The sequence below is a fragment of the Amphiprion ocellaris genome, chromosome 10, assembly GCF_022539595.1.
Source record: "Amphiprion ocellaris isolate individual 3 ecotype Okinawa chromosome 10, ASM2253959v1, whole genome shotgun sequence".
NCBI classification, from domain to species: domain Eukaryota; kingdom Metazoa; phylum Chordata; class Actinopteri; family Pomacentridae; genus Amphiprion; species Amphiprion ocellaris.
In genome coordinates, this window is record NC_072775.1 from 16,050,131 (window position 1) to 16,062,708 (window position 12,578).

General features: G+C 43.1%; 1 protein-coding gene across 2 annotated transcripts in view; it reads right to left on the reverse strand.

The window, feature by feature from the left end:
- gpc1b (glypican 1b) overlaps positions 1-7,055 on the reverse strand; it is a 66,509-nt gene extending 59,454 nt beyond the window's left edge. Inside the window, exons 1-2 of one of the 2 annotated variants that reach the window (XM_023276545.3) lie at positions 6,918-7,055; positions 6,220-6,788 (exon numbers count right to left, since the gene is read on the reverse strand). In XM_023276545.3, coding sequence (XP_023132313.2) covers positions 6,220-6,379 — 160 coding nt within the window. In that variant the 5' untranslated portion in view covers positions 6,380-6,788; positions 6,918-7,055. Of the gene's footprint in view, positions 1-6,219; positions 6,896-6,917 lie in introns of those variants that run through there. The other variant, XM_023276546.3, reaches the window with a different exon arrangement.
- Between the last annotated feature and the right edge of the window lie 5,523 nt (positions 7,056-12,578).

The window sequence follows — 12,578 nt, forward strand, 5'->3', positions numbered from 1 at the left end:
CCTGCGCTTATTCTAACAGGCCTGAGAATAAAAAATGACTGCATAAGCGAGAACACATTTTTAAAACAAGTCATTTCATTTAACCATTTTTCCACTGCGTCGTTTCTATTTTTCGGGTGTTGTTTTTCTTCCATATAAGCCCGTCGAGCAGGGCGGAGCAGGGACGAGAAAAACCAAGCACACCAGGGCAGCCCATGTCAAGTCAGCAGTTCAACTCTTCCTCCCTCTCTCTCTCTGTCTCTCTCTATGGCGAACATCAAACAAACCGTGGTCTGTTTCATGCTCCCTGCAGCCCATTATGGCTTAATGCTTCAAGAGGCTTCTTACTGACTTCAGCATTTTAACAACTTCAGTATATTCAGTCGGTAGGCTAACACACACAAACAGATATGCACACTGGCACACACACATGCACAGCTACACATAAACAAGCGCAGACAGGATGCCAGATGCAGGGATTGACACACTTTAAACTGCAGCACAGTTATGAGCCTGCACACTGTGATACAGAAACAACTGTTGCTTTTGGCTTTAATCTGTCTGAAGAGGAAGACCAACAGAAGCACGGGGCTTCATGCCGACATTAACCTTCAAATAAGCTCGGGCTCTCTTATCTCCAAGTGAGTTAATGAGTTCCATTCATATGTAATTCAGCGTGATCAATTACTTATCCACCATATGGAGAATAAGAACAGCACATCAGTGGGGATATGGGAAGGCGATAAGGCTGCTGTCCAGGCCGGCGACAATGACAACACTGCTCATTTATCTCAACACAAACAGCTTCTAATATTTATGGTTAAGTCAGATCTGCCGCTTTATCTGTCTACAGCCATTTTCAGACAAGGAATGTGCAACCTTGCTGGTTTTATGCATCAAAGTAATGTCTTTTTCCTCTGTGGGGCATTCTGTCGGTGCATAAATGTCACTATGGCTTTAGAGTTTGTTGGATTGGCATCCATTTATCCATGCAGCATGCATGAATGCGAAATAAAGGAGAGTGTGCTGGTCTGTAAGTTTTAAGTGGGGTTGTTAAAGGGTTGCTTTTATTTCAACTATTTTTATATTTTTGTACACAAGAAATGAAAATTAAAGGCTTGATTTATTACAATGCTCAAAGTGAAACTAAATGTTTTTTTCTTTGTGTGTATTCAACCTCATGCTGATGTTGCCTGTGCATATGTGTGGCAGCATTTAATTCGGACTAGTGACATGTTGGAATTGTTACTGGGAGATGATGAGATCCAACCGACTGAGTTCGCCATTGCAACCTTTGCATAAAGTTGCTCAGGCAAGTGTGTCCTGGTGCCTAGATTTCTAAAGATATTTACTGCAGTCCAGTTGGAGACTTTTTAGCATCCCATGATCCATATTTATGCCCCTATTTAATGTCTGATCTATACTGTATCCTATGTATTAAAGGCACCAAAATTACAACAAAATTACCCATAAAAAAACAACTTTGGACAAACAAACATATAAAATGTAAAAATATAATGGGGTGAAGTTAGGAGGTTAAATTTTACAGCAAGTTTCCGCACAAGTGAGCATATATCTAATTTAATAATGCATTTGCCACCAAACTTGCATTGGCATTACTTCTCAGTGAGTGTACAGTGTGATGAACTATTTCCTAATTGTACATTTTATGTTTTGAATCCTCACTTGCAGTTTGGAGTTGATCATGGGACTGCACAGGCAACAAAAGAAAACATCTCTTTGACATTTTTAACAATGCAATGTTAAATTTAAAAAAAAAAAAAAAAACAGTTTTTTTGACTATTTGGTGCCAGTGTGACGCAGTAACACAGTGCATCCACCTGGGAGTAAGCAAGTCATAATAATGCAATGGGATGATAGTGCCAGAATAATAGATAATGCTGTGAACATATTTTTTTATAATCCTAACTGGCATGAGAGTACATTGCTGACAGGACAAGAATGAGGTGCCACCACAGGTCAAGAGGCTTCACAGGAGGAGGACAGCCAGAGAAGCTGGAGGGTCCTGAGCTACCAACAGTGGGAGGTGGATAAACAGACACTGTGTGAGTATATCCACAGAGATTAGGAGCTTAAATATGTGCAACATCCTACATAGTGTGCATTTTACTGTGAAGCAACACTCGAGCAGACTTTCATTTCTATCTGCAGATGGTGTATTCATGATTCCACAAGTTAAATTATCATTTTAAAGCGATCGATGCAGCAATTTTCTAACATTGTGTATATTTTTACATAACCTTCATCATATGTTTGCCGTACCAGTTAGCCTCTCTCCAGCCAGCTGTGTCTTATGCTGGCAGTGAACTCCCTTCTCCATTTAACCTCTGGCTGGAAAGCGGTGTAAGGGGAAGCAAACACTGCAGCCATTATCTTATCATTACCCTTAGTCAAAGGGGTGAGAGAGTTGCCCAGGGAGGTTTTCTACTCGACGTGTGAAAATCCCACGCTCTGTACCAGCTACAATGCTACTATTATACATTTCAAGACTAATTCCCAAAATCTGAGTCAAGCTGCTGAGTTCAAAACATTCCCATACTTCTCATGGTGGGCCACCATACTGATCAGTCCATATTTCCAGCCACAAGCCAGCCTTCAGTCAGAAGGAGTTTAGCAGGCCTGGTGAGCAGCAATCCCACTGTATCATTAGCCAAACACTGCTTAGATATGACACTGCAGAGCAGTTTGCGGCTCACAGTCATCCTGTAGCAACCAGCAATCGACAACAACACAAATACAGCATGGAAAAATCAATGCCACACCAAAATGTTACAAGCCTTCCTGCAGATGTCTCATACAGCTTGTCTCTTTGTATAGGCTTATGTGACATTGAGAATCTAACACTCATTGACTGCCAGCTGTTTTCAAAGAGTGCCTGGCGCCTCTCGCTTTAAGAGCCGGCGAAAGAGACACACAGAGAGATGAAGAATGTCATCCTCTGAAAGACAAAAAGATAAGTCATCAAGACTGTAATGATGGGGTGGGACAGGGAGGGGGCAGTGCAAGGAGGAGACAGATGAGCATCATAAAAATCAATCATCCGTTTTTGGTAAACACCGATGGGAAGGAAAAAAAAGCAGTTGCCAAACCTGATTACGCTCTATGAGTCAAACTAGCATTATCGCACTCATTTCAAGAGCATCAATCAGTTTACTTGACTCCTCGTGGACTTGTTTTTCATTTTTTCAAATGCTCAACTCGTAGTGCTCCCATGGTTCAGTAAACATCGCTTCAACACAATGATAACAAACAACTCACCCTGAACTCCATAGTTTTCTTCTGCATGGCTTTTCCTACAAGGCAAATTACTTAAGAATAGGGGACTATATCAATGTGAAAGCATCATCAAGGAATCTCTGCTTGCTGCTGAGTGAACACAGAGGCTGTAATGGGGATGGTCAGATGGATGTTAAGTTCTTACTTTTTTATGTATCTATTTTCTAGGAGCAGATATTTATAAAATTATCTCATTCAAATCCACAGAAAAAAAAAACTCAAACCTTATATTTTCATCTACATACAATGACATTAGCTATTAGGATCACACTTTTTAATAAGTTTTTTCTTTCCGGGTATTTCACTAGCAGATCCTGTTCTGACTTTATTTGCACATATATCCAAGTTTTACAGTCCATGTTTTGTGCATCTCTGTGCAAAAAAAAAGAACAAGTTTCATATTAGGCTCATAATTGTACTAGCTACCTCATGTGCCAAGGGATTTTATTTCATCAGCTGTGCAATGGCCATTAAATGGAAGTGCTGCAACTTGACATCATTTTCAGAGTTGGGATGCAGTCGTCTCTCATCGTCCTCCCAGACTGAATCTCTATGATGTACTCAGCATGTGACCTTGACTCAGGCCCGGCCAACACGCGTACATTAGGTTGATCAAACTCCGGCGTCACAGCAGGAAAATACTGTGTGTACCGAGGCAGAGATCGTCCACACCATTCAGGTGGCTCATAATTTGGAGGCATAAATTAAATCTTTCATATTTTACTAGCTGTTTAATATGCCAGACTGGAGCTGATGAATGGATATTTACGCTCAGGAGCCAAGAGACGGGGACACGGGGGGAAAAATATTGCCAATGCACAAAGCCAAATCGGCCCTTCACTCTATCTTGTTTTTGCATCTCTCTAACTCTGCCTTTTCCTCATCTCTCTTTTCCATCTGTCTCTTCCCGGCCTTCGGTATTCTGCCTCTCTCCTTTATTTTCTGTCCTGCTAAGAATGCATTGACCCCAAACTTAAGTAAGCCCCACATCACTCATTGAAACAAGAGGAATAGTTGGTGTCAGGACAAGACAGATTTGCTCTTTAAAACATTATGGATTACAGACATTTTGAAGAAAGGGGGATCGCTAAAAGACTGGGGCTGGTGTTAATCCTGTCAAATGATTTATTCATTATGGTCAATCAAGTAAATTAAAAGTGTCCGCTCACTACTTGGCCCTCACTACTGTAACTCATGATGAATGGCGTGATGAGATAACGGTTTCATCACATTACCACTCCACCCCCAGATTTGATCATTTCTCCAATCCTACCTATGAGTGTAATCACTTGGAAAGAGCCGCGGTACGTATTCCTCATTTGCTCTCATAATGTTCCATTTATGCATCTCAGTGAAAGCTCGACATAATTAGAAAACCAAGAGCCATCAAAAGGAAAACACTTAAAGTCTTCAGGACTGTAGGAGGAAAATCACAGCACATTATACTATTACCGCTAAAACACATTGCTCTGGAAACCCATAAGCTACCAGAAGATAGAGCGCAGCTTCTACTAGGACCATCCTGAGTGTGTGGCTGTTGTTTGAACACTGCAGAAGTCACCCTCGTATGTGTCAGTACCATTCAGTCTGCGCTAATGGACCAACATCTCAGCCTTCACAGGGGAGAAGCGTTTATCTACTGTCACACTAGTGTAGCACTCTGTGGAAAATGAATTGGACAGCGGAGAGATGTGGAATCAGTCAGTGCGCCTTTTCGAGGAAAGAGTATGTTATCAGATTGGGAAGAACTGTTGCAGCATTGTTGCATATTGTAAATTAAGCACATCCACGTACATATCTTGTCGGTAAAATGATGTGAATTACTCCAATTGTGTTGTGTTTCTTGCTACTTCTGGAGGAAAGGCTTCACATGGACAGTTTTGGAACAATCCAATCAAAGTATGACCTCAAAACTAATTGATAATCCGTTTGAATGTGTGCACAGAGAAGTGGTTGTGTGAGCACGCATGGCCTCAGTCTCGTGTCTTGTCCATGCATCTATGATACTGTAACTGTAGAACCTGGAATTGCAGTAAACTGTACGTGTGCCTCAGTGTGTGTATTCATGTGCCTGAAAGCACTGCAACGAATTCCAGGGGAGACAAACGTGTAATCATCTGAACTGCAAAGGGGCTTGTGACCGTCTGACATCAGACCATGAATGACACAGTGAACAGCATCATATTTGCATGGTTTACAGCACATGGTCAAGTGACTGTCTGGCATTTTATAAGGCAGGCAGTTTCATTGCACAAAAGAAGAACATTTCTTCAGGAGCAGCAGTTTAGTTTTAAAACGATAAGGGAAACTGGTCAAGAGCAACAAGAGTGCGAGGTGCTGATCCTGCATCTGTGCTCCCAAAATGTTGCGTGTACAGAGGATATGAGGGGGACTTTCTCATATATTTGATCAGGGATGAAACAGCCAGATTGTCTGTGGCATGTCTGCACTGTCTTAATATCTTTTCAAAGCGCCGTTTCATCTGGAGAGATAGCCGAGAGCTGGAGCTCCTCTGCTTCACCATGTGACATGAAATGAATGTGACAACAGGTCTGAGAGGTATAACTTTTGGGAAAAAAAAACATTTGATTTGGAATTTGTGATGAACAGGCCACACTGACTTCAAAATTCAGAGCTTGTGAACCAATTTCACGCAAAATCATTACATTTAAAAGGAAATGTCAGATATATACAACAATATTTAGACACAATTAATGGCCTCAGAAGGTGCAACTTGGCCCCAAAATAGACTAACGGTCCCTGTTGTCCAGTTTAAAGCAACTGTGTGGGTCTTTGTTGTGGATTTAACACATTCTTTTACATTAAAATAATGATAGAATGTATTTGGAAAGAGGTTATAAGCTCAGTTCAAGGGGAACTATTAATCGGACATTCAAAAGGTGCGCACAGACTTGGACAGGCTGCATTTTTAAAGGAGCTCACCTGATATTTCAGACTGAGGGACCACATCCAGAGAGAATCCCTTTCCGCCGTAAAACTGTCGGATATCCGAACAACTCCGGGCTTTGCTGGTCCCTTTGTCCCCATAGGTTGGTGCCGTTAGAGAGGACAGTGCCAGAGCCGCTATGATGAAGGAATCCATTCCGCCCGACTCCTGGAGCTGTATGGGACTTTAGTCAAGTGCAAATCCTGGCGAGACACGAAGCAGTGTGTGCTGAGTCCTGCGCGGAGCTCCCCAGTGAGTGAACGACGGCGCTACTTGGTGCTGCTGTGCGTAAAATATCCTCCACCTTCCTTCTCTGCCTTCTGCCTTTTCAGTGCGTCTGCTGAGTGTGTGGCTGCTCTCCGCGCACTGCTGCACGGCACACAGGAGCTCAGAGGTCTCGTCTCTTCTCACTCCTGCCGCCGGACAGGACAGGAGCTTTATTATTATGATTAATTTTTCCTCCCAAATAACAATCTTCTCTTGCAATAGGGTGCCCAAGAGAAGCGCGGATCTCCTGTCTCATATATATCCACTGCTGGGAATTTTTATTTTTTTTTTGGCTCACCTAGAGAGGGAAGCAATGAAAGAATTAGGTTACGCATTTACAGCTGAAATATTTTTAAGTCGTGTCAGAAAATAGCACTGTGCTGCTGGCTGACGCCGCGGCAGCCTGGTTCTGTTGACTCAAGCCTACCGGCTATGACGGCCCGGAGGGATCTGAGCAAAGAAAAAAAATAGAGGTGCACCCGGGCAGATACCGCAGCTCAGGGTTCTCTGAACGATGCTGTGCCAGCGCTGCCACTCTGTGGAATGAGAAGGAGGCGGAGAGAGAGAGAAGGGAGAGAGAGGAGCAGAGACAGAGCGAGAGAGAGAGCGAGAGGGAGATAGAAAACGAAGGTTCAAACCCCTTTTGCGACTTTATTCCATATCATCCTAATATTATGAGACAGGTTTCAGAGTGACATCGTTGCCTAGCAGGTTTAGTTTCACAAGCAGTTTTATTCTTGCACAGCTGTAAGTATGGTGATTTGTGCGTCATAAGGTGGTCTGGTTCTCAGCTGAGGAATGCGCCTTTACGCGTCCTGACAGCTTGATCACCACCGGCCAGGTGTCACACATGAGCAGTGGGCGTGTCCTCCAGCCCAGGTACCCTCCCACACCACAGGTCAGTGTCTCTCCTCCGCTCTGCAGCACACAGTATCTGTACATATGAGCCGCATCACTCCTCAAGGTGCAATTAATCGGCCAACGAGTCGCTACCTGCCTTGTGCTGTTCCCAGTTTAGCTGTCACACGCTGAATGCCTTCATTATCTTCAGTTTCTCTGCGTGTTCCTGGATGTGTTGGTTGATAACACAAGCCTGACAGTGTTCCTTTGGTATTTTCAGGCTTGACTGGCCTCTGAAAACAGAAGAAAACATTTTCAGTATGAAATAAGTTGGCAGTTTTCTTTATACATACAATAATGACCCTTCATGGCCTAGATTTGTGACACTAATAAGTGCTGAAAGCTTTTGTATGCCTCTGAGTCCAGTTTCAATACTGTACGCTTTTACAAATCTGTTTTGACTTGCTGTTAGAGTTCCCCTCCAGTCAATGATTAAACTCCAAATAACTCATTTTAAGAAATATTCTGTATTAAAATAGTCCTTTCCTGCCTCCACACTAATACATCCTCTAGAATACGCAGCTCTCTGCAGCTCAAGCACACCAGCTCACCTACAATTTTGCTCGAACTCTGTAAAACTGCTCTGTGCTGCACAATAGTAACTGTAATTGAGCCACACATTTAAGCCAGAAAGCCATTCTGAAGAGGAATGACACGAGGCGACAGGACTGGTTCATTAGGTTTGGTACTATCAAGTCTCAGTCTGTGTTTTTACGAATTTTAAGGTGGGAAAGCTCAGTCGTGGCAGTGTCTACTTACTTTGCCAATTGTGTGTCTTCTAGCATGTAAATAAACACCATATTGACATGTCAACATGGTAGAAAAACAACAACTAGATTTTCTCCAGATGCGGCCTTTAATTTATCACATTCACCGTTTCTGCAGTCGCTCACTTATCCTGTGGAAAAGCTTTTTTTTCCAGGATTGGCTTCGTTTGGTGAATGCTTGCTGTTCCTTTTTTGTCTCTGAAGAAAATTGTTTGTTTACAAAGTATCGTACATGTTGTGCAGACTTGGAATTTTTCAGTTTATTCACCACTTCTAATAGGATCAGTGACTCAAGGTTCTCAGCTCTCCAGTGCTTTGTCATGGCCAGTGGCAGCTAAATGTCCATAACTAAAGCTTGCTTGCTCTCTTTCTTTGTTTCTTTCTTTCTTTCTTTTGGGTTATAGCATTGATTTCAACAGTTCAAGGCTCATGCATTATCTAATACCTCTCCATGTGGTCATGCATTATTAGAAGATCAGGCAGAAACAGCACGACTATAGCGTTATTTATTTCATGTAATAAAAGCTCTCTCAAAAAACAATCAGCAGCTGTAAGCTCACTCTGCGGGCTTCTGGATATGTGTTTAATATCAATAAAGAGGCATTCAGACCCCTCACTTAAAATAATATCCCATTAGTCATCTCAGTGTGTGAAATTGAATCAGACAACGTTTGGTGGTGTCGCTCCTGTGGGAGATGCTTTTTAAGGATTGTTTGTGGAAGAAAATGCCACCGCACATTATCGCAGTGACACGTGGAAAGACTCCAGCGCAGCCTTAAATAACCGGCCGTCACGCGACAGATAGACAATGAAAAGTGAGAGGCAAAGAGAGAGAAAGGGAGAAGCGACATGGAGAAGGAGAGAGCCACATGGCAAGAACAGTCATTTCCTGCCTACAAATCATTCTATTTATGAAGACAGACATTGTTTATGAATACATTAGGAAATGTTACTCTATAATTAGTCTGTTCCTCATCGCTGGATGAGTCTAAACAAAGAGAACAGCATCTCACATATCACTTACTGACAAATGGCTACACTCACTTCCCATTATTATAGCCCTGCAATGAGTAGGCATGAATTAGACCTTCGTTCTGCAATGTCAAGTGTCTTATTCATTTGCAGCCTGTGCACGTGTGCTCGGGCAAATCTGGCATGGTTGCAGTTGCTCTACTAAAGTTGAGAAATGTGTAATTGTGCCACACAGCAGACACAAACCAATAATTATGTGTAATACCGTTGCTTCACTTTTCTCGTTTGCTGTGAGGGAAAACCAGGCAGCGTTAAACACATGTGGCCAGAGGTTAATAAATCTAGCGGGCTCAAAGCGCCTGTGTGATGATATGTCAGTCGGTATTATATATGGGCTTGTGTATGCATGACCTTTATGTGTGTATGTGTGTCCGTGTCAGAGGCAGTCGGTGTGTGTAATGCGAGTTTATGTGTCTGACTGTGTTCCACATGTGGCCATAGGTCGGCAGTGCTGCTGGGGAGCTGATTGGCCCTGTAAAGCCACAGAGCAGCCATGTTTTCTTCAAGCTGCCTCTCATTGAAGTTTTATTGGCTCTGACCATGAAAGGCCTTCTAATGAGGAGCAGGATGCTGGGGGAAGTTCAGGCGACCAGGGAGAGAAAAAGAGGGGAGGCGGGATGGTAGCAAAGGAAAAGAGGAGAGCGTGGGGTGAGAGGCCATACAGCAACAGCCAGTTTAATGTACATGTGCAGTAATTATGTGGTGAGCGTTTTCAGGGCGTGATGAGGCTTCCGAGTGAAAATTACATCGCATCTGTACAGAAATACTGCAAATGCTCGACCACATCTTTCAAGCAAGAACACTCACACTTGGCTCAAAAGGAGACGGACGGGAAAAGCAGTTACTACTACCTTTTCCCTTAAAATAGAAGACAGTAAAATGCATTTATTGTCAACGCACATTTCTAGTCTAAGAACATTTGTGCCTCTGAGGCATAATCAAGGAAGCATCATGTTTTTCTGTTCAAATATATGAAAATCATTCAAAGCAGAATTAATTTTTATTATTTTTTTAACAAATTGTGCATTGAAAAGGCATCGGAGAGTAGCAGTAATTTGTAATATTATGTTTAATTACACTCATTTGTAATATAGCAATACTTCATAGACTTGGTAGTATTTGAGAATTATACAACAGAATTAACTTCAGCAGGTTAAATATGTACTTAGCCACTGAGGATAAGGCCAGTCGAGTCAATAGGGAGCACCGGGGCAGTGGCTGCTTCCCTCTTTATCTGCATAAATTCAGACCCCAATGTAGAAAAAGCTAATTTTCGACAGCTGTTCTAGGTGCTTCCTCTCCTGCTCTGCCTTACAAAACATCTGCACCTGTACAGTTTTGTGTTCCTGTGGGACTACCAGCAGTGGAATGTCAGAGTAAGCATTATTGGCTTCATTTCTGTGACTTTAACAAGTTGTTCTGCCTTTGTATTACCTACTACTTTTTTTTTTGTCTGCATTCATTCTCATTGTTTAACTCCACAAAAGAGGTGTCAACATTGTATGAGATTGATGCATATTTTAGTCTTGCAGCCAAATATTTTAATATTTAGTGCATGTGTGTGACCATCACCAGCCCTCCCTGAAAGCTAAGCAGATATTCTTTATTAGAATTCCCTATTATGAGCCAGGGAGGGCAGTGCTACACCTCAGTGATGTGTGGGGGAAACAAAGACTGGACAGGACGAACAGGACGAACAGGATGAACAGGGATAGAAAATAACAGGCGGAGCTATTGCAATTAAAGATTGTAAGGTGGTGTGTTATTCCCAACTACTAACTGCCCATCAATAAAACAGAAAAAAAAACTAAAACAAAAAACAAAAAAACAACACAAAAGAAAAAGAGAAATAAATAAATAAATAATTAAACAAATAATTAAACAAACGGTACTGAGCACCATAATTGTGGCTGTCTTGACAGTATAGAATAGGCTGGAAGAGGATACTAGAGAAGGAGAGAATGAGTTTAGGGTAGAGAGTCTGGAGAGATTCTCAGCACATTCTGGCGGGTCCCATCATTCACTGAAATGGGACTCAGCAGTAGCTGGCGAGACCTGATCAAACATGCAAGTGTGAAGGACCCGGAAGCCCAGAACAGCAATCATGGCAAGGCAGGGCCAAGCCAACAGGGCACCCCTCCCCCCGGGCGGCAGGAGCCACAGGGCGGCGCCCCCAGAGAGCCACCGGGGCCACCGTGAACGACGCGGACCCGGAGAACAAGAGGGAGCAGCTACCGACACCCCCAGCGCACCCAGACCGACCCAGGCGGCCCGGGACACGAGGACCCACCCGCCACCCAAACCCCAACCCCAGCCCCCACCAAACACCCACCCCAAGGGTCATGAGCCCCCACGCCCACCCCGGAGCCGGCACGTCCAGGATGCAGGGCGCCCACCCCGCAGCATCACCGAGACCCCACCACACCACCGGGCCCGGACAGAAGCCCCCAGCCAGCAGAAACTGATCTCCAGTGGCGTCACACAGGCAAGTACCAAGGCCTGTGCCCAGATGAGCCAGAGCCACCCCCCCAGAGAGACCACCCGGCCCCCATGCCAGACCCCCAGGCAGCGCAGGGCCCCAGGCCCCCCCAGGGGAGGGAGAGGTATATTACCTACTAAAGAAGGAAAAACAGAGTTGTAATTTGAAGGGAAACCTATCTTGAAAATAGCTACAGTATTTGCACAAAATTTTATTAAAAGTATGAAATTTGGCGCCAAGGCATCGTGAAATGGACATAAATTGTAATTTTAGCCTCAAGGTTGCTCTGACAGTTAGAATATTCACAACACAAGTGCATCAGGATTGCCACATTGGAATGTTGCACTCGCTGATTAACTACTGATTGCACAAATCCACTGCTGTCAAACCAAAGAACTCAGTGTTTTCTAATTTTGTGTCTTTGCCTGTGTGATCGGAATAGTTTTGCATAGTTTAAAGCTCCCTGTACTTTTTCCACAAGTTGCTCCGATGCCTTCATTGAAACACAGATAGTGGAAATGAAAACTGCAGGAATGGAAAGCTGTTATTGAAAAAAAAAAAAAAACATATATAGATGTGGCTGCATTTTGCTCCTGAATGCAGTTTAAAGTATTGCTTCAGAGAGATGGTAAAGGCTTTTATGATGTAATGCCTCTTCATATAGTGTAGACATCACTTCCAGCAAGTATGGAAATTTGACATTAGAATATTCTGACTCTGTCCAATGAGCTACTCCATTTTTACAACATGCAATTTCTCATTCACGCATATACACAAAAAAGCCAATCTCATCCTTCACTTCAAGGTCAGCTTACATGTAGCCATATAAAAATGGCTCAAAGAGGATTTTGTCCTTTTTCTCCTTTTCACATGTGGCATTGAAATGTACAAGTACATAGCGCCCTCATCA